This window comes from Lissotriton vulgaris, chromosome 8, assembly GCF_964263255.1.
Source record: "Lissotriton vulgaris chromosome 8, aLisVul1.2, whole genome shotgun sequence".
NCBI lineage: Eukaryota > Metazoa > Chordata > Amphibia > Caudata > Salamandridae > Lissotriton > Lissotriton vulgaris.
The window spans coordinates 1,225,622,378-1,225,650,358 of NC_141696.1; the positions used below are offsets into that span (position 1 = coordinate 1,225,622,378).

Sequence of the window (27,981 nt, forward strand, 5' to 3'; positions counted from 1 at the left end):
ATTCGAAAAGAGATCGGTAATGGGACCGAACGATGAACACATCCGAGCCCGATGGCAGAAAAAAACAATCTGAAGATGGAGTCGATGCCCATGCGCACTATGATCCAAGGGAGGAGTCATCCAAAGACAAAGACTCTTCCAGGACAACAACAAAGTGTAATCATCCGGCCCCACCACCAGATGGTGATCTAATGCAATAGTATTTGGTCTGCAGCCCATATGCCTCAAACACCTATGTACAATAAATAAAAAAAGCTAATCCGCACTCCAGGAATTCTACTTTGCACATTTTTGTTTACATAGCACACAGAACCAAAGCATTTTCAACCATCACAGTCTTGCTCACGGTTATTAATTCCTTTCTCCATTTCCCATTATATAAAAAATGCCAATTTTAAGTAATTCTGGGTTATGTAGCTCTGTAAAAGCCACTTTTTATTTCTTTTCGTTTTTCAATTCTTTCTAAAATAACAGTCTTTAAATCTTAGGTCACTTTCTATTCCTTTCTGCTTCATAAACTTTCCTTTGATCACACATAGCTTTGAATTGCTTACATGTTATGAGGCTAGTATACTTAATTCATTTTTTTGTTTCCTCATGCCAGCATGGTTATTAGAATCCAACAATCCTCATTGCCCAGTACATGTAACTCTGCTTATTGCACTGAATAAACATTGTTGCCTCTGTTTTTATACTGCCTTGTTCCAGTTTACTATACTGGACACTGTTTATATCCTATTTTTGCCTCAGTGGCTTCTATTTATTTCCACAGTTTCATCAACCTCATTGTGAAGCTTCTCATCCTTTATACCTCAGTGGCTCGTCGTATCATGTATGTGCATATGTATCTGTTTGCCCACAGTCACGTTTGTTCCCCATTGCCAACCATTTGATGTATGAATTGTAAATGTTTTTCCCTATTCAATTCCACACTTCAGAGCTGGCATAATGGTTTTAATCTGAATATTCAATGATCTATATCCACTTATATCTCTTCTTAATATTGGCAAGAATCTTCGGAACCTGCCTTCTACAGGATGGCTGTGCTTTACTAAGGGCACGCTAAAGGGTCTTGGTAGGTAGGCCTGCACTGGTGTGGCATTGGACTGTTGAATATTAATTCAGGGGCTGGGTGCTGGATTGGCAGACGGCATGGAGTAACGCGGCCAAAACCAAGAAACTAATTGTAGGGCTGATGTAGCTGGTTGTGGGGATAAACCAAGGAAGCATACTACTGCCCTGCTCGCCTTGAACCATTTAAGAGTGAAGTCTGCCTTGTCCCCAAACAGGAGAGTCCTGTTGAAAAGCATGTCCATGAGGGACAATTGGACATAAAAAGCTGGCCTACACCAAGTATGGCAGCGAATGGCAATAGTGCCACAATGATCTGTCCAATGCAATTGGTGGAGTCAAAGCCACAAAGAACTGAACATGGTTACGTCGCAGCCATCTTTACGGCCTGAGTGAGGACCGGCAGGAGATCGTTGGTGTTACCTCGGAGAACTAGAGCCACTGAGCTGCAAAGGGTGTGAGAAGAGCACCTCAGCAGGCAGCTGGCATTGACTGACCCGAGCGCCCAGCTGCTGGATGAGAAAACCCTCTTTCCAAACGTCTCCACTCATTTAGACTTCCTTTCCTTGGGAGTCATTGGGAATGTTGTAGTGGTCTCTCCTTGTCATTGTCTTTGTTTGGAATGCTCACGTCATGGTTGTTCCTGAGGTGAGCATTCCACTTCAGAACATAGTGTTCTTCGGTTTGAATACTTTGTCAGTTGCGGTCTTATGCTTCAACTGTGCCGGCTGCTGCGCAGTCCCTGTCAACAATAAAACTTATCTTTGGAAATATTCCTCGTTTGCCGTTTGATGTCACTACATTATTGATGGCGACAAGGATGGGATTATCTATCCACAACCATGGGATCAGAGAATTTCAAATCTCCCTTCTTGTTTTTTTTAACTTGTATCTCTTTCTTTCTTTCTCCTTCTCTTTTGTTGTCCTTTTCTTTCCTGACCATGTTTTCTGTTAATTTGTTCAAGAGGGGGGGTGGGGGGTTATGTAGTGGTCTTTCCTTGTCACGGTCTTTATTTGGAATGCTCACGTCATGGTTGTATCCGAAGTGAGCATTCCAGTTCAGAACATAGTGTTCTTGGGTTTGAATACTTTGTCAGTTGCGGTCTTATGCTTCTAATGTGTCGGCTGCTGCGCAGTCCCTGTCAACAATAAAGCTTACCTTTGGAAAGGTTCCTCGTTTGGCTTTATGATGTCACTACAAATGTGCTAGGATTAGTCTTGCTTGCAGTGCAGACACCTGCACCACCAAACCTTCAAGTGAGAGTGCGGAGATAGAAATGAAGGGTTGCCAAGAGCAGGGGATGGCGTCCTGCAATCTGGAGGTTGACGGGGGAGTGGATTTGGGGGGGCATACTCCAATCAAAGTATCCATAAGGACCTTGTTAAATGGTAGGAGGGGCTCAGTAGAAGTCTGCCCCGGCTTAAGAACCTCCAGAGAATTCTGGTCTTGACCTCAAAGTTGGAGAGTTGGAGGTCAAAAAGTTGTGACATTCTACACAGACCCATGGGGTAGAAAGCACCCTCTTCAGTGTCTGGGCCGGGGGGTGAGAGGAGACTGGACTCTTGGGAAGTATAAAGGTCACTAGCCTCCTGCAGGTCGTCATAGCAATTCCTATAAAATTGTTATAGGAATCCATGCTGAACAGGGACTGCAAGGTGTACTAATGTTGCTGTGGAGGCACCTCAATTGGGGGAAATGGGGCCTCAATGTAAAACGTCAGAGAGGGCAATTTAGGCCTCATCTTCCGGAAATCAATTTTGATGCACTGGGAATCGGTGTGGGCAGTGGAGGTGGAGGAGCCTGACCCAGCCAAAGAGACTACTCTTTGAGGGTCTCAATACAATATAATTTGATATACTGAAATAATGTTTGTCCTGAAGAAGGTGAAAAACTATCATATTTTAACCGAAACTCCGCGTCACAGTTTGACAGTTTTTCTTAGTTTTTATGTCAGTTTTTTTAAATCTGTATTTCTCATTTGCCTTTAATGAAGTGGATAAAGGGAATAATATGAATATGTTAATGAAATTACTGTTTTGGGTGATTATATGAATGTGTACTCAATAAATCCGCACTTTAAGAATTTCAAAACAATTTGTGTTTAGATTAACGGTGTTTTTAAACAAAATAATTTAAATTTGAGCACATTCGTGTTTTTGGAGTAATTATTGTTACACATCACAACAACTTGTAAACTAATCATTTCTTTCTTCTTTCTGTAATGTTAGGAGCTTTGTTTTTGTAAATGTCAAGTACCTATACCACATGATCCGAACTTTAGGAAGGTTATAATATCTACTCGTATATCCATCTTGGTTACAGTTGATCTCTCTGAAAAGTGATTACATAACAGTGAATTTATATTTACCTCCTTTTTCATTTATTTCAGTCTTTCACCCATTTCGCAATACTGTTTTTATTCAATTTATGTTCTTACCACTCACTGCAGCATGTTGTTTCAGATAATCCCTTCTCACATTTATATTCTTCACTAGGCATTGCCTGGCATGAGCTCTTCGTTCCTTCACTGGGTCTTTTGCACACAGTGCACATATGGCCATGTATTCCAGTGGTAGCCGTAGTCTAGAAAGGCCTTTGTGAAGTTTCTGAGCAAATATTTGTCTTACTTGGTAACACTCATCCTATTGAAGAAAGGACCAATAAGTATGGGTTACATAGATAGATTTCATTAATCAATGGTGCATGAAGTAATGTGTCTTGCTCAATTGAATTCTACATTTTCATTTAGCATTCAGTTCAGGTGCTTTTAAAGAAACTATGTGTGTAAATGTCAAAAATAAGTACAAAATAAAACATTTAAAGAAATACAAAACAATACATCTGTGTGTATTAATTAAACTAAAATAAAACCAAAGCTTGCATTTTAAGAATAAATCAGAGAGCTTCAACATTACCAATAGACAGTTAGCATCAACTCAGTCACTTTTATCAGACAGAAGAGGGGATTATATCTGATAGTGGTTCAATTCATAAACAAAAAATTACATTCAAACTGGAAATCAGTTACATGGGAACTTCAAATGTAAAAAGATCCTCCAAACGCTGTGAGTAAATACACCTTCAAATACTCCATTTTTAGCATATCTCAAATCTTTAAGTTTATTTTCTGTCACACTGGTGCTCACTTTAACATTTCATTCTTAGCTGACCTTATGTTGCACGAACCACATCTCAAAAACAAACAAGCCTATGCAATGCAATAGGTCTTGCACTTACGCAAGTTTAAGCTATTGGCATTGTAAATGACAATGCCTGTTATTTATGTTTTGAAAACAAAAACAAAAATAAAAGGCATTGTTATTTGCAATGTCAATAGCTCATATTCGCGTAAATGCGAGACCCATTGCATTGCAAATGCTTGTTTTAGGAGGGTAAGCGGGAAGGGAACAGAGTAGGCATGCGTCCAAGTGCCCCTGTCCAGCACGTGCCAGCTGAGGGGGAGTGACTCTAGTCCTGGCAGCCCATTATATATTGTGGTCGCCTAGTTTTATTTTTAAGAATGAGGTTAGTACTGTATTTTCAGCATGTTTTTGGGAGCAACCAGTTTTGTCCTACGCGGGAACTGGAGCACAGGGAGATAACAAAAAGCTACAAGATGTAGAAAGCGGTCAGTTGGTATTTGAATTCCGTGCCTCTTGCACAACGAAGGAAATTTACAATCAAGGGGTTATCCATCTTCCTGTGCAAATATTTTCCTCTGCGTAAAGAGCTTGTACCAGAAGCTCTCAGTTCTTTTATCAGCTGCAGGTCGGGAACAGTCTTGGCATGGAACCTTATCTGTGACGTCCCCTAAAGTTTAACCGAGAACATAAGGTTGCCCCCACACCCAAAGAATGAAGGTCAGGTGACGGGATGGATTCATCCTGGGTTCATCTCAATGAACAGGGCCTTGCGCATTTCTTACCAGCGTTATATGCTATTTCACATCAGACCCCAGAGGAGACTGCTGAGCTAGCTCTCTATTCACATAGTTTGTAACAAGAAAAGTGGCACAAATGCCAATCTTACTTGTAATGTAGCACTAGTGTGCCAAAACAAAATCACTAGTATGCATGCTGGTGATATGCTGAAAACATGCTGATTGTCTAAAAAGCAAAATAAATTGGAAAAGAGAACATCAAGTGCCTAAGGAAATAAAAGACGGCCCGTCATGTTTGAGAAGTTGACATAGATGATAATACGGAAATATTGTGCTTGCATCATAAACGTCGCGTTACAGCGTAAGTGTACATAAAGATTCATCTACGTGACATTCTATAAAAAAAGAAAGTGAGTCACTAATCAAGTGCACCTCTGAAGTTTGTGCATGAAGAGGTAGAAAAAAGTACATTAGCAATGTTGTCCAAGTGCTCGAAAAAAGCGTGAAGGCTAGATGGCCGAAGTGTTTATTATTAAGTAAACGTACTTACTGGAATTCACATGCACTTGCTCATGCTATTGTGAGATGGTCTGTGAAATAAGGTAAAATACAAACTTAAACGGAATACTTGAAAAAGGCTTAACAGCCTTACGACTACACGTGTTGGTGGATGTACTGTGACCAACGCTTACCCTAAAAATGGATGAAGTTAGCGTGGTCCATTCAGCTTAGTTAATAAAGAGTGGCTGTGAACTGAACGTGAAACCAACATTCATTTATTTAAAGAGTTTTATATAGCGCTGGCTAAACCTGTAGGTATCAGAGCGCTTTACATAAGGTCAGCAAAGTAACAACAAAAACAACAATTAAGCGATGCATCAAATAAATGAGACACATTAACGTGAGATAAAGAGAGACTGTAGAGAGGGCAGAAATAGACAGGGAGAAGGGGAGAAACTGTGCCCAAGGTCCGGCTGGGCAGATGACGGTCAGGGGATGAGCCGAGAGCAATCTCCTCATTAGCTGAACAGAGCAGCTCCACAGGGCGTCAGACATAATGCTCGGACTCCGCTGTCAGGAAAGAGGTCATGTGTAAACAGGGATTGTCAGAGTAGGGGGATGGTGGGGGGGGGGGAGTCATGGACCAAAGGAATTGTCGAGATCCTCTTGAGGTCAGGCATAGTCCTGGAGGGGTTGAGAAAGTAAAATTTAAGCAAGGAGGTAGGAGTCATCATTGTCAGCCATGTTGGGGTCAGGCATACTGGGACCCTTTTCCAGATCAAGAGTATGCAGAGTACCATAGAGCTTTGTGGGGAGGGAAAGGTCTGAGTCACCATTGGTTCTAAACAGGGACACAAGATCACCCCTGGAGACCCTAGGCACTCCAGTCGTAGCGTAGTCCCAGAAAGTGAATAGGAACACATCGCCCATTAAGGTGGGCAGCGAAGTGGGAGCCGCCATTTTGACTCACGCTGGGGAGGAGGCGGGTTGCGGGTCCGCTCACCTCAATCTACTCCATCAACTGTTATTTTTGCATTTGTCACCCCGAGTGGGATGGGTATGCTCAGACGTGAGTCCCATGCTCTCCACACCACTGGAGTCAAGCTATCCTGGCTGAAGACGGCTGATAGCCAGAAACCGGTCCTAGGATGCTTGATTCTGGTCCAGGAAAGACATAGCTTGGCAGTTCGGGCTGGACTGTTCCCATGAGGCACAGGGTCAAGGTTGATTTGCATATGGCCATGTCTGAACTGGGGTGGTGTGGAGTGCAAAAAACGATGGATTTAGGCCCAGATCTCTGTACTGGGGTGAATGTATGACATTGTTCTGCATTCTGTCCATCAACTGTTATTTTTCCACCTCAATCTTCAGCAAAAGGAGCCACTCCGGGCAAAATATCCGGCACGTCCACTGCGGCCGAGAGATGATGATCACACGCAGCGGACAGTCCACAAAAGCGGACACGGGCAAATGGAGGATCGCCATACATCAGGAAGAAGATGTGGGCAGGTCCAATGAACAGGGCTGAGCTTACTGAGTGTAATCTCGCTATTCTCGGGATCGAGTACACAGGAAGAAACCCTGAGTCACCACAAATAGTAAGAGTAGTACTGTATGTTTGTTTAATGGACACAATGACATACAGGTAAAAGGCAAATCAATAAGATGCGATAAATAGTCTCGCTGATAACAAGTTAAAGTATACCATACCCATCAGTCGCTGGCCCGGTTCTCAGGAGGGCCTAGTCCAACCGTCCTCTGCAAGAACACCGGTCCCGGTGTTCGCCCAACAGAGGACACCGTGCTAAGCAACGGCCGAAAATGCCGTTCGTGTACGACTGATGGGAGCGGGGCCTTAGTCCAAAGTAAAGCAACCTCAGAGAGCGTCTGAGCTTTGGGTGGACACACGACTCTGGAATGCCCAGCCGGACCTTCCACCGAATGGTCTGTATTCTGCCCCAGCACAGAGACGCGGCAACACCTCCTGTGGCGTGCGTCTCTGTTACCCAAAATCCGCCTATGGAGCGTAGAAACCAACGCTCAACCCAGACTCCAAAGCGTAGGTGCAGTAACGAGCAGCCGCTCGCTTCCCGACTTCTTTCCGACGTATTTATATGCGGGACCGCGTCTAAGTCCCATGCAAGGTTCTGTGTCCCCGAGGAGCAGCAAGCAGCCGGACACAGCTAACGGCCGGCAGGAATCAAAATATCCGACGGTGTTCCCGGCTTCCCTTGCGCCTTATGTGCTCTTCCTGCGTGCGCGCTTATCTCGCCAGGCATGCTGGATCTTGTAGTTCCTTCCTTCGAGCCGCGGTGAACTGCGTTTGATTCGGCTCCTGCAGTCCGCCTTAATGCGCCGCTTCCCGGGGATCCTGACACTGAGTAACAGAACTAATTGCAGCTTCGGGTGACCAAAGGGGAAGCAGGTAGTGAAGCCCTCGGTAATGCTGCTAATTAGGCATTGGATTCTCTAGGATCCACTCTGATTACTTCTCAAAGCAAGTCCGTTCCTTCCCAGGCACCATCTTGAGGCTAAAACGCCGGGCAAGATTTTAGCTGATATCCTGGCGTTGTGGCGTCCAGTAGAAACAGCAGCCAAAGCGGCAAACACTCCAGACCATCCGATGTCAGGAGATGGTTAAAAAAGTAGTTTAAGTGGGATTAAGTGCCTCGCTAGGTTGTTTAAAAGCGGGGCTTCAACGGAGTAGAAACTCTGAGCAGGAATGGGCGTGGCCAAGCTAGGTGAGTTAGACAAGCCTGGCAGACACTAGTAAACGCAACTGTACATTGCGTTAAAAAAACGCTGCTATAACACTGTACTTAACGCTTACCCAAATCGTGGTGAAGTTCACGTAGTCAGCCATTCCCTGTGTGTCTATGATAAATGTGCCGACATTGCGAGTGTTTAAACAGGTGCCGACCCGCCCACCCCCTCATAAGAAGGGAGAAGTGAAGAGACACAGCGTGCATGACATGCAAAAGTTCCAGTCCGGATGGGCGGGGCCTAAAGACAGGGCGGTCACCAAGCCTCACTTTCAATCGGAGGCCAGCATTTACCATAAAGGATGATGCCGGCCAATAGAATGGATGGACGGAGCTTCCAGTCCACTTCCGAAATCAACTCGACGAGAATAGATCTCTCAGAGCGAGGAGTGCATGCGCATGCGCTGCAAAACTAGGTGAGACCTAAAAAGGAGCAGTTGGCGGGAGGCGTCAGAGTGTTCTGAGAACAGGGAACTGGCATTATGGTTATGACACTACTATAGACAAGCAATCATGCAGAGTTTCCCTCTCCCCTTCACAGGTGTTGTCTAAAGTTTGCATTTAGCCGTCTATTGTCAACAACCTAATGTGCAAAGTTGCAATACTTAAAGTGGACTTTGGGTCAACCAATTCCTCATCTTTGGTGGGCTTTCATAACAATCTCATTTGGGTGCTCTTTATTTGACGGCTTTCCTTTCACTTGTGCATTTCAACGGTGAAGTTATAATGACTGTTGCCTAATATTTAAATAGAGGGAAGTTTGGGGTCTCCATCATATATGGTTAACTGTTTCCAATGCATCTTCGTAAAGCAAATACGTATATAAAGGTCCCATACATTCCTAGGTCTTGTTGATTACTGTAGGAAATAGGCATAGTCATCATTTGTGTCTTTGCCGCATCAAATTACGCATTCAATCTTAGTGTTTGGGAATAGGACCTGGAACCTAGCTTATGGCTACCTGCCTTTTAAACAAAGACAGAGCTACTGCTGTGTAATTATGGAAGCGCCCCAGGGCATCCTTGTCAAACCCCAATAGTGCTATCAGCAGAACTTGTTGAAGCAGCATGCCCTCGTACCTAAATACCTCACAACAGTGCTCTGCTCCACCTGGGCAGTGTCCGGCCAAATGATGAAATCCTGCCACAATGCTACATCCGCAACATTGTGAGTAATCACCCAAGCTCACTTCCACCACGCTCTCAGGGGACTGCTAGACGCTATGCTGATATTTATAGAGCAGGGCATAAGGTTTACTGTTGTATGATACTTCTGGTTGTGTGTGCATCCAAACACCCATGTTTCAATGTAATCGGCTCAGTTAGATCAGCATCCCATTACCTACAGCCATTTGGGAATATATCTCCTACAGTCCTAAAATGCCTACTCGTAGCCGAGAGAATTTTCCTTTGGTTCCCAAAGTGTGAGGTATTGCTAGGTTATCCAGGACTGGTAATACTCACCATAATTATATAGTATTATTTCTCTTACTACTCAGCGTTTGCTATGCCCCACAGATGTAGGCCACTGTGTCAAATCTGCCTATGGCCTTTTTACTGATATATGTCAAATTCCTGCCAAAGGTTTGTGGATGTACAATATCCTGTTCAACTACCAAATGTGATAAGAAAGATGGAGCATAGAAACAGTAATGGGCATAGTAGGTGTGGGCACAATAGTAGTGTGTTTGAAAGTTAGGTACCACATACACCCCCTTCAATTTATACACAGGTGACTGTGTATCCCACTTGATTTGCAGCTGCTTACCAGCCCAGACCAGCTTAATCAGGAGGCTTTTCAGGGTAGAAAAACTGTGAGAGTCAGTGGGGACGGAATATTGAGCCATGGTTTTCCTAATAATGTTTTTTTGTCTCTGGATCTCTGATAGAGTAGACTATAACTGACATATATTTATTCACACAATCTGATTTGTGGTCCTTGAGCTCCAAGGTATTGCCTGAGCATACTTGCAAGAAGCTTCACAGCAATGGCAAACAGGATCAGCAAGAAGTGGCAAGCCAGGGAAGGGGCATCTGTGCAAGGACGTCTGAAATGTTTGCAGACACACCTGAGTCCATGAGGGAGATTGTCGATTATGTAGGGAAAGCTCATGGCAGCTGCCCTACACAAACACAAAGGAAATCATAGAGAGTCAGTTCCTTATCAAGTCCAGCACAGCAAGCACATTTGTTTAAGGTCTACATAAAAGGGGTCAGAACTAACAAGATTAAGCTTGACAACTTATGCTATATGGCTCGCGCTCTCGCCAAGTTAGTCACTAGATTGCACCCCATGCCTCTAATGTTAGGTTCCTTCTCTCGGTTCTTGTTTCTTTGTGTTACCATTTGTGCTACCTTGTGTTTTACCTTGACTCCTGCATTCAATGAATGCCAGATGGATAAACCTCATCAAAGCCATTGGTCTGACAGTGTGCTAAGTGCTAGCTCCTAAAGGGTCACAGGAGTTTAGAATGAATGAAATACATTTGTAAAGTATGCACATACTTCAGGAAAATGTCCGGGCGCTACATGACTAAGGGAACACCATTCAAGCCAAAGCAAATAACTGTATTACAATTGTTAATTAGGGACAATACCCTATATGATTCACTTTTGGCCTGGTCCTTCTAGGGCGAAAATAAAGTGTGGAGGGTGGGAGGCCCTTCTTTCTAGATTCTTCATCCATGCCCATCAAGTGTCGAGCTAATATATCTGCATAATCCTGATTATATTCAAAGGGAAGCCTGTCACCTTTTGGGGCTCTACCACTCTCTAGCCTACGTGCATCACCTATAATCTCTGACAGTGGATTTTGACAGCAGCTGCCAGAAGTATCACCTTGCAGTATCCTGTCATAGGCCTAACAGTTCAGAAATTCATTGATTATGGGTTGCGGCTGGAACACCTGGAGGTGGTCTGCAGACCAGTGATTTACTGGTGCCCTCCCCAACAAACTTGTGAAGTTGTGATGTGTCAACTGTTCAGTGAGTAACTCCTCCACAAATAGTTCAAGTTTACCACTAGTCATCTTTTCCTGCGCCCTTACAATGATATTGTTATTGAACTTACCATGATTTGAGGGCTTTACATTTGGTCTTGAAGATCACTAGGGCCTTTTCCATTTTAAGATTTTTTGTCATTTCTGGAGACTGATTAATCAAGGTCTGAAATAATGCATCCTGCCACATGAAGGCATGACAACTACCTGTCCAGTCTCTCCGTCATGTGGTCAAGGGCAGTAGTAAAGAGTCTGTCTTGTTGACAAAGGCACTGAGTTTTTTTTTTACATGTTCAGTAGCATCCTTGCACTGCTTTCAGAGAGTCTAACACCATCTTAGATTGCTTATGATCTCTTCTCATCTTGGTTGCACAGCATGGCCAGACAAGATGTTGCGACTTGTATGATACAGTCTTCTTCGCATTACAGATTTCCCCATCAGCGCACAAGGAGATCATGATTCTTTGTTCAGGGATCTGTTTTGGAGGCGCAATACACTGATGCCTTTCTCTTTGTACAATGATACTGTGAAGTGTATTGGGTGATCTTCTCTAGACCAGCTTTCAGTTGGTTACCAACACCTATACTGACCAAGTGCAGTCCACTTCGACTGCTGTGGCATGACTTTCCTATGGGTAGGTTAAGGAGGAGAACCAGCCAATATACAAAGTAGGTCAGTGCCACCCCTCACACAACACTCGTGGCCCCTAAATCCTGTGACTTCCCACACAAAGTATTTATTGTGTCAGTACTGTGGGAGCTATACCCTAAAATCTTACAACTCTAAAGCACCCCACGGTGGGTGAATCAGGGATGGTGTTTACCCCAATTTCATGAAGCAATGTGTCCCAAATAAAGTCTGAAAGAGCAACACCAAAATACAGTGAAATAAGAAAGAATTGACTCAATAAGTGAGTTCTAGGGCAGAAATATACAATTTTTAAAGATATATTTTTTTAAATTCTAAGGTACAATATATAACAATTAAATACAGCTATTGCAGTGTTACACACAAAATGAATTACTATAACGGCCATCAGTGCAGAAAAATGAGGAAAATGACAAGTCTCAAATGTGCAGCAAAATCTTTAGGATGAGATGGGTCACCTTTAGCTACCAGCAAATTCAAGACAGCATTAACTTGGGTGTATGAAGAATGCTAGCAGGAAAGCTGCCCACACCTATATAAATGTACCTTAAACTCCAGTGTAAAAAATACAAACCAAATTTTAATATTCTCCTGGTATCAAACTGGATCCAGGAAACTTTTCTGCAGTATTCTGTGCACCAGTAGATGGCGTTGTACGGCTCTGCACCAACATTGTTCTGCTCCAGAAGTGACAGGCCACTTGCGCCAGAAGACATCAGTTGCTTTCTAAGCTGTCCGCATCCCCAGATGCAGAGTGAAGCAGGAAATTGGTTTTGATCACTGTGCAGATCTATATTTTTGGGACCTCTTTAGGTGGAAAAGAGTCAAGTTTATAGAACAGGGAGGATGGGAGAGTTGGTGAGGATTCTGCAGTTAGATAAGAGTATCTACCAGAAATAGCATTATTGAATGTATGTAACCTGTTCTTCTGATGGATACTTTTAACTACAGATTCCTCCACCTTTAAAGAAATACCAAAGCAGGACCTCAGGAAGTGGGTCTGTTAAGTGGCTCAAACCATAAAGTGTCCTGTAGAACAGAGCGGAACAAATGCCCATCTCAACACACTTGGCTATCCAGACTGCAATGCTTTGTGAAAGTATGGCGTAACGACCACCTAGATGCCTGAAAAAAATCCAGGATAGGCACTCCATATACCAACTGAGTGGTAGCTACTTTGGCTTTGGTGGGACGAGCCCGCAAACCTTGCAAGGTTGCTTCTTGGTCAATGCGTAGCAGATTTGAATGCAGAGCGCGATCCATTGTGAGATGATCCTGTTCTGCTCTGCCGATGCCCTTCTTTGCTCCAGCAAATCAAACAAATATGTCACTGTCCAAACAATGTTCCCTGGTGTGATCGATGTAAAATCCAAGAGCCTTTTAGGATCCAGCTGATGGAGTCTCTCCTTCGAGGAGTGAAGTGTGTCGAAGAACGTCGGAGGGTTGATGATTTGCCAGACATGAAAAGGAAAACACACAAGATGATGGACGGAATGTTGCACAATGGCAAAACATTCACCCCCAATCACAGATCTGGGTTTAATCCATCGTTATTTTGCTCACCAAGCCACCCCAGTTCAGACATGGCCATATGCAAATCACTCTTGACCCTGTGCCTCAAGAGGACAGTCCAGCCTGAACTGCCAAGCCATGTCTTCCCTGGACCGGAATCAAGCATCCTAGGACCGGTTTCTGGCTATCAGCCGTCTTCAGCCAGGATAGCTTGACTCCAGTGGTGTAGTGAGCACGAGACCCACGTCTGGGCATACCCTTCCCACATAGGGTGAACAGCAAAACACACAAGATGATGGACGGAATGTTGCACAATGGCAAAACATTCACCCCCAGTCACAGATCTGGGTTTAATCCATCGTTCTTTTGCTCACCAAAGCACCCCAGTTCAGACATGGCCATATGCAAATCAGTCTTGACCCTGTACCTCTCATGGGAACAGTCCAGCCCGAACTGCCAAGCCATGTTTTCCCTGGACCGGAATCAAGCATCCTAGGACCGGTTTCTGGCTATCAACCGTCTTCAGCCAGGATAGCTTGAATCCAGTGGTGTAGTGAGCACAGGACCCACGTCTGGGCATACCCTTCCCACATAGGGTGAATAGCAAAACACACAAGATGATGGACGGAATGTTGCACAATGGAAAAACATTCACCCCCAGTCACAGATCTGGGTTTAATCCATCATTATTTTGCTCACCATGCCAAAAGCTGGTCCTAGGATGCTTGTTTCCAGTCCAGGGAGTTCCTGACTTAGCAGTTAGGGCTGGACTGCTCCCATGGGGCACAGGGTCAAGACTGATTTGCATATGGCTGGGTTCAAACTGGAATGGCATGGTGAGCAAAAAAACGATGGATTGAGGCCCAGATCTCTGTACTGGGGTGAATGTATGACATTGTTCTGCATTCTGTCTATCAACTGCTGTTTTTGCATTTGTCGAGTGGGACGGATATGCTCAGACGTGAGTCCCGTGCTCTCCATGCCTCTGGACTCAAGCTATCCTGGCTGATGAGGGCTGAAAGCCGGAAACCGGTCCTAGGATGCTTGTTTCCAGTCCAGGGAGGCCTTGGCTTAGCAGTTCGGGCTGGACTGTTCCCATGGGGCACATGGTAAAGACTGATTTGCATATGGCTGGGTTCAAACTGGAATGGCATGGTGAGCACAAAACGATGGATTTAGGCCCAGATCTCTGTACTGGGGTGAATGTATGACATTGTTCTGCATTCTGTCCATCAACTGTTGTTTTTGCATTAGACATGAAAAGGAGCCACCAATTTCAGAAGAAAAAAAGATGCTCAGGTTCTCAGGACCATGTTCTCCAGAAAATAATTAGTGTAAAGTTGATGGAGAATACACTATCTTGAGGAAAAGAAACCGTAATGGACAGCTGTAAAGTAGTTCTAGAGAATACACAATAGAATGGTGAGGACTAAGTACAATCCCACTAGGGCATGATAAAGGCGTAGTGTGGAAACACATGTTTGAAACCTTTCGAAAAAATGCATCACAATGGAGACTTAAAGAAAGAGGCCCGATACGGTGACAGCAAAAAGGCCATAAGAGAAGACAGATATTCAATTACTGTGACCAAAGCAAGTCTTGGCTTGGCTAGGTACAACACAAAAAGGGACACCTCAGATAGTCTGGCCTGAAGTGGGTCAATAAGTCTAGTACCGGACCAAACCACAAACTTGCCCAAATGGCAAACTTATACAGATTTTGTTCAGGAATGCCTGGCTGCTGAGATACCATCTACATTCCATCTGCTATTCACTTTCCGAGCATGGAGGTAAAGACTGCACAGGTCCGGGTGCTGGACCCGGCACATATGGTGCAACAGAAAATCCCCATAAAGCAGCAGCCTGATCGGAGGACAGATGCTCATGACTGGAAGTTCTGGTTGCTGCTCTCTCCATGCTTAAGCTAGTGCCAGGGAGAGAGGGGGAGAGAGAGAGAGAGAGAGAGAGAGAGAGAGAGAGAGAGGGGGGGAGAGAGGGTGAGAGAGGGGGAGAGAGGGGGAGAGAGAGAGGGGGAGAGAGAGAGGGGGAGAGAGGGGGAGAGAGAGAGAGAGAGAGAGAGAGAGAGGGGGAGAGAGGGGGAGAGAGAGAGAGAGAGAGAGAGAGAGAGAGACAGAGAGAGAGAGAGACAGAGAGAGAGACAGAGAGAGAGAGAGAGAGAGAGAGAGAGAGAGAGAGAGAGAGAGAGAGAGAGAGAGAGAGAGAGCAAGCCTTGTAAACAATATAGCGCAGTAGTGAGGACATTGCACTTTCTCGGCGGTGGCAAAAAGATTGTGGCAAGCTTCTCCCCATTCACAGAAGAGACAATGAGCTACCTCAGAGTGTAACCTCAGTATCCTCTGGGCATTGGTGGCAACGTCCGTCTACCTTGGCATTTGAAAAATCCTGCCAGGTGGTGTAACGCCAGGAAAATCCCCTGGTGTTTCAGCCATGCCTGGTGGCATAGTGCCTCCCCTGGCACAGCTTACCAAACCCAACGCTTCCGGTTTGTTAAAATACCACATGACTGTGGTGTGATCCTTGAGCCTCATCAGCACTAGTCTCTCTTTGATGGGTGGTAGTAAATCCTTCAACACCAAGCGGATGGCCTGCAACTTCATACAGCTGCTTTGGAGCCAGAATACTGCCTAAGACCAGATGCCTCTGATCACCTATCCCAAGTGTCAGCCCTACCCCAGAAGCAACACTTCTGTCACCACTTTTATCTCTCTGTAGGGTAGGGAAAAGGGACTATCTCTGCGCCAATTACAGTTCAGCAACTGTAGGTTATTTGCAGTCTCGCCCGAAACTGGATGTTGTGAGAGAGGTACCCCTGCTGTGCCATTGGGACTTTAGATCTCACAGAAGAGCCTGCACAAGCTACTTAGCAGGCTTGATCCAACAGGATGCGGGAGGCTATCAGTCCCAGCAGCTTCTGAGCTAATTCAGGGCAGAGGCTGGAACCTCTGGCTCATAGCCCGAATGACCTGGGACTGTCCGTTCCGATAGGAGAGTACAAAACTGCACCATGTCCAGAAAGGCTCTGATGAAGGGCAGCATCCGTGAAGGAGTCAAAATGTGACTTCGGCACATAGATTGTGAACTTAAACTATGTTAACTGTACTCTGGAGGTGGGCAACGACTGCCTTGGGTGAGCCCACCATCAACAACCAGTTGTCGCTGTAAGGAGAAGACTGGAACCCATGTCCTCCAAAGATGTGCTGCAACCACCGGCATCAATTCCGTGAACTAGTGAACTACAGATAGTGCCTGTGGGCCTGCAGGACGAGGATGTGGAAATAAGCATTCAGCAGGTCCAACACTATCATCCAGGCTCCAGGGGGGAGGGCAGACTGGAGCTGGGCCAGGGTGAGCATCTTGAATATGTCCTTCCGTAGAAAGGCATTGAGAGGGCGGAGGTCTAGAATAGGAAGAAGTCCTTTGGCACTAGAAACTGGTAGGAGTAACAAACACAGCTACCTTCTAATGCTGGCACCCTCTCTTGGCTCCTTTGTGCAGAAAACGCTGCACTTCTGGTTCAAGAGGGACAAGTGATACTACTTCAGCCATTCTGGGGATGGTGGAAGGGGCAGTGGCATGACAAGAAATAGCAGGGCATAATCCAGCAGGACAATTTGTAGGATCTACTTCTCCTTGGTTATTGCTGCCATCCTGGAAAAATATTGGATCTTGACTCCAACAGGTTATCTGTGTGCCTCGAAGGGCAAGCCATGGAGCAGCGGGAGATTGCTATTCATGCTGCTCCTGTTGTACAAGTGGCATGTAGGTACCGCGGCCTAGAAAAGGCTGTTGGGTTTGCAGAGCAAGCTCGACTTAATGCTGTTAATGGAAGCCCCCATCATAGCCATGAAGGGGGCAAAACTGTTGGTGCAGCGGACGTTGAAGGGCAGACAGGTAGGATCATGCCGTGGCCTGCTATCCTGAAAAGACTCAAGGGCTGCATCTGCCTTCTCACTAAAAAGACGAGTCATCGAAGGGCAGGTCTATGAGCCTGTACTAAACATTGCTAGAAAAGCCCATGGAAATCATTCAAGCATGCTTCCTGCTGGCTACACTTGTGTCAATCTGTAGCAGCCAATCCACAGCAGATGGTAAATTTAAACTAGCCACTGCCATCCTGGATAGCCTGTGTCAGGACTGGGCACAAGTTCTCAGGGACATCAGGTAAAACCTGTGCAATGGAGTCCTGAAACTGAGTGAGTATAACGACCCAGGGGCAGCTGGCATTACCAGAACGTAGTGCCAAACTGGCCAAAGAAAACACATGCTTCCCACAGCTTTTGAGGTGCTTTGATTCCGACCTAATGGCTGACCTGGTTCGTTGAGTGCTGTAAGGCTAGGTGTTCATGCATGAGGTGCAGTGTCAAAACTCCAGATCACCTGTGGTTGAACAGTGCCATCATGCTATGTGTCTGTTTACTGAAAACCGGAACAGGGGTTTGGCCATACCATGAGAAGGCTGTCGGTGAGCGCTTCATTAAATGAAAGTAGGGAATCAGTATTTTTTTACACAGGCTGAAGCACTTCAGTGAAGCCACTAGTCTTCATATCCAAAGTGGGTAACTGGAGTTCAAGAACCTCAACTGCCCTTCATATGACCATGGCGAAGAAGACACATTCTTCAGTAGAAGGCCTCAGAGGCAAAACCAGCCTAATGTCTGGTGAGAATTCCAGACCGCTGGAATCTTGAAGGCCCTCATATCAATTGTCATCTGTGTATGGTTGTGCTAATTTACCCAAAAGTATGCCAGAGGGAGCTGGAATTTTTTCCCATAGTTTTATATACCACAAGCTTGACCCGAAGGTATCAGAGCTCTTTACATTAGTACCAGTTGCATTACAGACAGACACATTCATTTTTGGTAAGCTCAGGGAGATTAAGTGATTTGCCCGGAATCACAGGATGTTGAGCGTTGTTACTGTGACTCGAACCCAGCTACCCAGCTCCAAGGTCGAATGCTCTAGCAGTAAGGCTACATTGTCTTTGGTATTGTGCCAAAGAGCCGCAACACGGCTTCAGAGAATTGTTTGATTTGCTAATGCATCGCCAACAGCCCCGGAATTTCAGGTTGCTTCTGTTCCACAGAATCAGCTCTGAAGGGTAATGACTTCAGAAGCAAGACAGCGAGCCATGTTGATGCCCCTTGCGCCTTCTCTGGAGTTTGAGAGTGGTGGGAAGGGTGGAATCCCAATTAGACTTTGCTTTTTTATCCCCAGACTTACCCAAAACCTCAACCGAGGCTATGTTCGGCCACGGGAACTACTTTTGGAACGGGATCTTCCCTTCAACTTCCATTGGTCACGGTTTGGAGTTTCTAGATGCTTGACGAATTAGGTCCTGACAGCATTAAGGTTTATTAAAGCGCAGTCACTGCAGGCCTGGAAATCTGTCCAGCAAAAGGCACCACAGGCAAACCTGATAAAGATTTGCCAAAGACATTTGCTTGCAACAGATCCCTCAAGGTGTAAACCCTGTAGCACTGCGAATTTACATTTTCCTTGTATACTAGATTTTCAAACGATTTGAGATTGTAAGGGTATTGCGAATATACAAAAGGTAGTGCTGCTACAAAGTCTGGAGGCACAGGAAGAAAAGAACTGACATCAGCCTGCATGAGTGGCGCCTATATACAGTGTATTGTAACAAAACCACAGTGTTGAGGAGCCGCACAATACCAACTACTGGCCCGCAGAGGTACTGCTGAAAAGTTTCTGGTTTAGGTCTGATGCGTGGGGAATATTCAGAAGGTGAGGAATCTGCAGTAAAAAGTATTTATCAGAATTCAGTTTTAATACACAGATTAGCTCAAATGCTTAATGGTACAGGTTAAACTGAAGTAAACAACGAAAATACATTCTGCAAAGATGGTGTTGAATAGCCACATGTACAGTAGTCCCCTGATCTATGCTCCCTCCACAAAGGGTACTGTTTTAATTGCCAGCAGAAAAGGCGTTCTCTTTGATCTGTAAGTCTGCAGCAACAAAGCTCTCCTGAGCGTGGACTTTTATATGGATTCATGAAGATGCTGCATTTTCAATTGATCTGGTGGGAGGCACATCACCAGTGTGCTTTCCTGGGGATTTCAACAGCATTGCGGTTTCCTGTCCCCAAATGAAGGTTGCAATCTGATAAATGCATATATGATTCCAACAATTAAAGACATGCAAAGCTGTGGTAAAAACAAACTTTAAAAAATCAATGTATTGTATGTTCGCTGTAAACAGTTCACTGTCATTACGTAATATAGCAAATACAATTGACATTTTATTGAAAAAGGGCAAACAAAAATACGTTAAACTTACATTAATAACAAGCGCACATAGCTGATACTGATCAAGCGTAATGATTTCATGGTAACACGGTTCCTGTGCTAACTTCACAATAGCACTTCCAGCAGCAAGCCTCAGTCGTGACATATCTGGTTTACTGCAAAAGAAATGCAGGAGCGGTGAAAGAAAGAAAGCCTAGATGAACCTCATGGTCCCATAAAACTCAGTAGCAGATATTTGGATGAGTAATAAATTCAGATTATGAAGAGAACATATGTGCCAGTGAAAGAGATTTTGTTTGGTAATTGGAATGGTTCAGTGATAGAATTTCAGAAGGAATTTAATATGAGGATCCAGAGTTACATTTAGTGCGGCATGCCTGCCACTTAAAAGTTTCATCTCAACCCATACTTTAGCGCTTCCTGCATGACTGCTTAAAAAGAAAGAACCTTAGGGAACATTCTTTTCTCCAATATTTCCAAGAGAAGCATGTGTCACACTAATAGCAGAATCTAAAGGGGCATGTGCATAATTACAGTATTTAAGTTTACCTAGAGTAATTATGTTACACCTGTAGTTCTTAAAAAAAAAAAGTTACTAAATCACCATACTGAAAATTCTTCCTCAATAAGTGTAGATCAAGCAAGCTTTTTAATGTTCTTTCCCTCCACGCTTGACAGAAATCTTTAGTGTTTACTTAGTTCTCCCCAGAGTTACAAAAAAATTACATGAGACCAACAGTAAAAAAAAAAAAAAATTAAAGTTAAGTCTGTGTCCGGGTGGTTTGTGGGCTTAGGCGCAACACAGCACTGAATCACTCTGCTTTTGTCAAAGTAGACAAAAACAGCTTCATCATGTCAAAGTTCAACAGTGGATGGTGGATTATTCACTTTATGTTAGTTCACAGTCAGATGCTGCTAAATTTATCATCAACGTCAGGACAATACTTTGTTGCATTACTTTGGGAAGCAGTGTCACTGTGACCTTAAACACTTTTGGATAAGCTTCTGTTTTTCTTCAACTGAGCTGGACAGCCATTTTGTTAAACATTAAAATCGTGGTCTGATCTCAGGGGGGGCACAAAAGTGTACCCATATTCTGAGAGAGTGCTGATACTCCATCGTCCCAGTCTATGTGGCAATTGGCAGTTGTGGTAGCAGTTGAATAGTCTAGGGACACAGCAGAGGGTGAATACGTATGACATTAGACATTTGTCATTAGGACAAGATGAGTGCTGCATAAAATGGTGCCTTTCCTTCAATCAGGTTGATATTGTCTAATGTTCACATGCCAGGTTCCACATACTCTATTCTAACAACCCCTCCCTAAAAACATTCTTCCTGTTATGTGGGAGGACGTTTCTTGCCAGTTTCCCTGCTCAAGAGAACCCCACTCTTCTCCTTCTTCCTGAGCTGCTGCTGGTCATGGAGGTAGAGATGACCTGTACAGAAATGATATAAAAAAAACTACCCAGACTAGTCCAAACTGATCTGAACTAGGATTACTAGCTACAAAGCCTGAGAACACAGAGGACACAAAAGGGAAATGTTCAAAATTGAAGAACTGAGTTGAGTTATGAAAAATACAGTTGTCTGTTTGGCTTTGAATTCCAGTCCTTGCTAACAGAGGAGGAAAAATATAGCCCCCTTCAAAACAGTAACTCAAAATCTTTCAGACACTCCAGGTCATTGTGCATCGGAAGAGGGTAAACGTACGGCCGGCAGGGACACGCCTCTGCCAGGTTGACTCTGCACCCAAACATGGACTAAGGGCCTGATTACGATCTTGGCGAATGGGATACTTGTTCACAAACATGACGGATATCCAGTCCATCATATTACACGTTCCATAGGATATAATGGAATTGTAATTTAGCAGACGTGATATCCGTCACGTTTCTGATGGAGTAACCCTACCCGCCATGATTGTAATCACTCCCTCAGTCTCATAGGATGTTTAATACCTAGTTGTTGTGACATGAGCTTGCATGAGGAGCTGAGTTGTACCTGCCAGAAGGAGCCGACCTGATCCCAGGGAGACCGGCCCAAGGACAAACTGACCATGGAATCTGAGTGGAAGGCAACACAAGTCACTGAAATTACACAGGAACCATGAGATTGCTGTTCCCCAGCAGTCTGAAATAACTAAGAGCTGGCTGTCTATGAGCTACTGAGCCAGCCCAGCCCCGAACTGTCTTTATTTACAGGATGTTGATATGCCTCTTTCCAGTCCCAGAAGGGCCAGGAAGCGTCCGAGTCTTTCTTCACATTTCCATGGGGAGGAAAGTTTCTGCCCACACATTTGAATGATGTCTTGATCTCAGGATAGTTTGAACCATCTTTATAATACATAACATTTCTGCAATTTCATAATTTCAAGCCATAAATAAATTCTAACCGACAATTTTAGTTCCAACAGGGAACTTGTAAAGCTATTGGACTCAGTGGGTGTTTGTTTTCTTGAGTGGCTGCCACACAGCAAAAACAGTGAGATAAGAACCATTACAGTCTAGGCAGTCCGAGAGACACCAAAGTGATGCTAGCCGACATTCAAGTTGGTCCTTCAGAGCAAAAGCTTCAGCCCATTGAGTTTTTAAGCCAATTAAGCAGGAATAGACCAAGCCTAGGGCAAGGTCCAGAAGTCCATCACCCATTTAACAAACAGTTCGGAATCCCTTGCCAGAGGAAACATTCTTGCAGAAAGACCCAACGAGTTTGCAAGACACCAGAGCCAACTTGACTGCAGCTCAATAGAAAAACATTGGCAATGAGGTCAAGATTAAAGGAAATCCAATACCCCGTTCATAGCAGCAATAAAAATGATTGGTTTCCAATGGGAATATTGTTTTAAACTGATCTCTCTAACTAAAACAAAATACCATTTCTTTATAGCACAAACTATTCAGGAAGATATTTAAATTATATTATCAAAGGAGGACACTCCCAGGTAGCTTTTGACCAGGATGGAGCCAGATGGCCCAAGGTGAAGCCAAGTCCCCTCACCCTGGTCAATAACTACCAGGGAGTGCATTCCCTGTTAGATAATATGGTTAATGGAAATGAGGTCCCTAACATTTGTGATGAAATACACAAAAGGGTTTGTAAGATGGTGCATTTTTCATGGGACTATTTAGGGTGAAGGTTACAACAAGTCTACCTGTTTGATTATTTTGGGGGTAAGGTGCTACTATTTATGTTCCACTGAAATGCATTGTAGTGAGTGACTGGCTTGAAGGACACATAAAGGAGAATATTGAATAACAAGTTACTTACCTTTGGTAACAATGTATCTGTAAGAGACATAGGTTAGTTATAGATTCCTTACCTTAGAATTACCCCAAGACATCAAACTAGTTCCGGAGAATTTGTTCTCTTGGCAGTACCCCTGCATGTCAGTAGGTGGTGATGGTCGACTCCGCATTCGTCATCGGCGTCGTGGTTGCTGAGATGATGTTGCGGTGCCTACCTAGACGCCACCCCTGCGGACTGACGTAAGTTCTAACACTACTTTCCACGCAGGAAGCAGGGAGTCATGAAAGACAGTTGTCACTTGTGGCCCAAAACTAGGGCCCTGTAAGGGAGTCCCTATCCCTAGAAATCAGTTCGCAAAGCGGGGAGGATGGGTGGGGTGGTACGGAATCTATAATCACTCTACGTCTATTACAGATACATCGTTACCGAAGATAAGTAAATTGTTCATCTGAAAGAGACAGTTCATTATAGATTCCTTACCTTAGATTAGACACCCTAGAAATTCCATCCCCAGAGGAGGGTCTGCGAACTAAGTTCACACCAGAAACTCCTGGAGGACAGAATGGGCGAAGTAGCCATCCTTCCGAACTTGACTATCCAGGCAGTTATGTCTGATGAACGTGTGCATAGCAGCCCACATGGCCGCCTGGCAGATGTCATTAAGTGAGACTGCACGTGACAAAGCAGTAGTTGCTGATGTAGCACTAGTGTAAGGAGCCCACAGCCCCACTGGAGGTTCCTTTTTCTTTAAAGCGGAACAAATCTTTATACAAAGGACAACCCATCTTGAGATGGTAGGCTTTTGGACAGCCCGACCTTTTTTGGCACCAACATAGCCAACGAAGAGTTGATCGTCCACTCATAAATCTTTAGTGAGGTCAAGGTATAAGGACAGCGCATGTTTTGGGTCCAGACAATAGAGTCTCTCCTCTTCCTTGGAAGGGTGCGGAGGTGGGAAAAAAGTGGGGAGAGTGATAGTTTGTTCTATGTGAAAAGGAGAAACTACTGTAGGAAGGAACGAGGGTCTAGTCCTAAGCCCCACTTTCTCCGGATGCACAGAGAAGAAAGGGGGCTGAGAAGAAAGAGTCTGAAGCTCACTCGTTCTGCGAACAGAGATGATGGCAACGAGAAAGGCAGCCTTCAGAGTAAGGAGCCTGAGAAGACAGTTGTGAAGAGGCTCGAAGGGAGCACAGATAAGGTAAGTCAAGACAAAGCTCAAGTCCCACTGAGGCATTATGAAAGGAGAAAGAGGAAAGAGGTGAATAATGACCTCAAAGAACCTATTAACATTAGGGGACTTGAAGAAAGAGGGCTGATCTGGTAGCCGAAGAAAAGCAGAAAGGGCTGCCAGATAGCCTTTGAGAGTGCGCCCAGAGCAGTACCCTGCTGGGCCAAAGAAAGAAGGAACTAAAGAACTGCAGAAAGAGGGGCGGAGAGTGGATCCACTGCCTCTGCTGTGCACAGTGCCACAAACTTGTTCCATCGACAGGAGTACACCGTTTCAGTGGAGATGACATTAGAGACTTCGGGTGGAAGGTCAAAAGCAGTCACCGCTTAATCTCCACGCAGGGTGGTAGAGGCTGCACAGGTTCGGGTAGAGGACTGTCCCCTGCTGCTGCGAAAGAAGGTCCTACCAAAGGGGTAGTCTGATCGGAGGATCAATGGGCATGCTCAGGAGCCCGGCGTACCAGACTCTTCGTGTCCAGTCCGGGGGTACAAGAGAGACTTGGGCCCGTCAAGCTTGATCTTTAGCACTCGAGCCAGAAGTGGTACAAGCAGAAATGCGTGCAAGAGGCCGCAGTCCCACTCGCGAGGAAAAGCTTCGCCAAGCTAATGCCGCCTTGGAAACTCCAACGTGCAAAACTGCTGGCATTGAGCGTTCTCTTTGGTGGCGAACAGATCAAACCGAGACTCTCCCCATAGCTGAAAGAGACCTTGCACCACCTTCGAGTGAAGACTTCATTCATGATGCACAAGGCACCAACAGCTGAGTTTGTCCGCTCTGGCGTTCAGAGAACCTGCCACATGTTGAACCGCCAGGGTCATGATCTGACCTTCCAGCCATTTACAAAGGCGAAGAGCCTCCTGACAGAGGGTTCACAACCCCACCCGCCCTGTTTGTTGCAGTACCACATGGCTGTGTTGTTGTCTGTGAACCATGCGCTGCCTTCCCCTTGAGGGAGGGAAGAAATGCCTTCAGTGCCAAGCGAATCGCCCGGAGCTCCAACAGGAGTTTGGACTCCGCTGGAGACCAGACCCCCTTGATTTCCGCATCTCTCAGGTGGACGTCCTATTCCCAGGAGTGATGCATCGGTCACAACCGTGAGGTCTGGCTGGGGAAGGGAGAGGGATCTGCCTCTGATCAAATCCTGGTTCGGAAACCACCACTGCATTTGTTGAGCAGTTCCCTCCGAGATCTGGACGTCGTCAAACAGATTTCCCTGATGCTGCGTCCACTGGAACTTCATGTCCCACTGCAGAGCCCGCATATGCCATCAGGCATGATCCACCACCAGGATGCAGGAGGCCATGAGGCCTAGCAGCCTTAGAGTCATTCTCACCGAAATCCGGGATAGAAGCTGAAACATCGGTATCATAGCCTGAATATCCCAGACTCACTGTATGGAAGGATAGGCCCGAAACTGCGTCCATGTTGGGAAACGAGGCATTATTTGTGAAGACTGCACAAATAATGGGCCTACATTTGTCATTCACTGGTATCCAGACACCCCATTGTTGCGCTTGATCTCCGAGGGTAGCGTTGCAGAGCAGTCTAAGGCTTACTCATGGGAAGTGGTGTAGGCTAGTAATCGCCATTTACAGGTTCACAGAAATAACACTCAATAATTGATTGTCGAGTTTGTACTTTTCTTTATAAAAAGGAAGAGTACATTTATTACACACACACTACTCAATACTATGCATTAATTTACAAATATACATTAGCTGTTTGAAAGACTTCTTGAAATTGCGTAACATTCCCACCCCTCCCGCAAGGAGGGGCGGGAGGGGGGGCGGTTAGGGGGAGTCTAGTACCACCACTCAGATGTGTGAACATAAATGCAGTGGGTTGACCATAACCTGGAGCGAGGGCCCAACCCACTGGCACAACCCTAGTGGTGGCCCAACCCATTCTTTCAACAAGAATTTATAATGGGAACACCTGCCATAGTTGCAAAAATTTAGAAAGACGTTGGCGCTGAAACTATGATAATAACGATAAAGATCTATATAAAAAAGCCTTGACTGAATACAAAAAGCTTCTAATTACAGAAAAACAAAAGTTCTATCTTGAGCAAATAGAATTTGCTAAAAATTCTACTAAACAACTTTATCAAGTTGTTACAAAACTATCCATTCCACCAGTAAGTATTACTACAGAATCGTCCCAAAATCTGTGTAATGACCTAGCGGATTTTTTTAAATCCAAGGTAAATGATATTTTTTCTAACTTTGCGACAAGATGAGCACTGAACCCATTGGTTCTAATAGGATTGACCCCACTTCTGTTACAATTTTTAATGAATTTAAGCAAATTTCTCAACTGCAGTTAGAGGAACTTATGATTAGTATTAAGTCAGGGTCTCCTTTGGACCCATGTCCCCCCTCTGATTCTTAAACCAGTGATTAATTTGATAGCCCCAACCCTTACAAATATTTGTAATTCTATGTTCCTGTCAGGCTCTTACCCGTCAATCTGGAAGAAAGCGATCATAAAACCATTATTGAAAAAATCAGATTTGGATCCTTCAGAACCCAAAAGTTATCGACCGATTGTATCTCTTCCCTTTCCCTCCAAAATATTTGAGAAGATTATTAATTGTCAGCTGATGGATTACATTGATCAAAATAATCTTCTTGATGAAACTCTATTTGGGTTCAGGAAAGGGCACGGGACGGAGACTGCATTGATTAAAGCAGCAGATGAAGTCAGAGTGATTTTGGATCAGGGAGGAGCAGCCGTCCTGATTTTATTGGACTTGTCTGCGGCCTTCGACACGGTCGATCACAACATCTTAATCGACCGTGTAGCCCATATCGGCATCCAGGGTAAAGCCAAATCTCTTCTGACTTCCTTTCTGTCTGGCCGCAATCATTCTGTTTAACTGGGTAGTTTCTATTCCCCTGTTTTTACCTTACCATGTGGAGTCCCCCAGGGATCCTCTCTAAGTCCGACACTATTTAACATCTATGTGTCGGACTTGGCGAGGGTCATTAAAAGATATGGAATAGGGGTGACATCATATGCAGATGACACCCAGTTGGTACTGGCCATTCCCAACAACGGAGGAACAGTTGCGGCTAATTTTCAGGAAGGTATGATGGCTATCAGTTCCTGGATGGATCACAATTGTTTGAAATTAAATTCTGACAAGACAGAGGTCATGGTCTTTGGAAAACTGACCCCGTCTTGGTCCCCCAGTCTGGTGGCCATCGGACCTAGGAACCTCCCTCCCCCCCCCCCCCCCAACACCTGTTACCAAAGTCAGGAATTTGGGGGTACTATTTGACAATAAGCTATCCTTTTTGAACCATGCTATTGCAGTAGTCTCCTCATCCTTTTACACTCTGAGGATGGTTAAGAAACTACTACCTTTTCTTCCTTCTGGCGCAGGCAAAACCCTAATGTGTACTTTAGTACTCTCTAAAATTGATTACTGCAATGGTCTGTTACTAAACGCCCAAGAACAAGTTCTGAATAAAATGCAGTTAATTCAAAATGCGGCCGCCAGAATTTTGACAGGCACACCAAAATTTTCTTCCATCACCCCCATTGTTCGCCAACTCCACTGGCTCCCGGTCAGGAGTCGCATCAAGTTTAAGGCGCTCTGCATTACTTATAAAGCTATGAATAATGCAGGCCCAGAATTAAAAAAAAAAGGTTTATGCACTTACTTGCCCAAAAGAACGCTATGTTCATCTGCAGCTCTCCTGCTTTCAGTCGCGCGACCGAACAAAAAAAGTGAACTGGGGTGATAGACGATTCATAGTATCTGTATCTAGACTCTGGAACTCAGTCCATCCTTAATGACTTTTCGGAAACTGCTAAAAACATGGCTTTTTACTCAA

The 27,981-nt window shown here is 44.8% G+C and overlaps 1 protein-coding gene across 3 annotated transcripts in view; it reads right to left on the reverse strand.

Moving 5' to 3' along the window:
- PDS5B (PDS5 cohesin associated factor B) overlaps positions 1-27,981 on the reverse strand; it is a 772,490-nt gene that overhangs the window by 208,651 nt on the left and 535,858 nt on the right. For all 3 annotated transcript variants that reach the window (XM_086935125.1, XM_086935124.1, XM_086935126.1), the window contains exons 24-25: positions 19,694-19,817; positions 3,510-3,714 (exon numbers count right to left, since the gene is read on the reverse strand). In XM_086935125.1, coding sequence (XP_086791251.1) covers positions 3,510-3,714; positions 19,694-19,817 — 329 coding nt within the window. The remainder of the gene's footprint in view (positions 1-3,509; positions 3,715-19,693; positions 19,818-27,981) is intronic.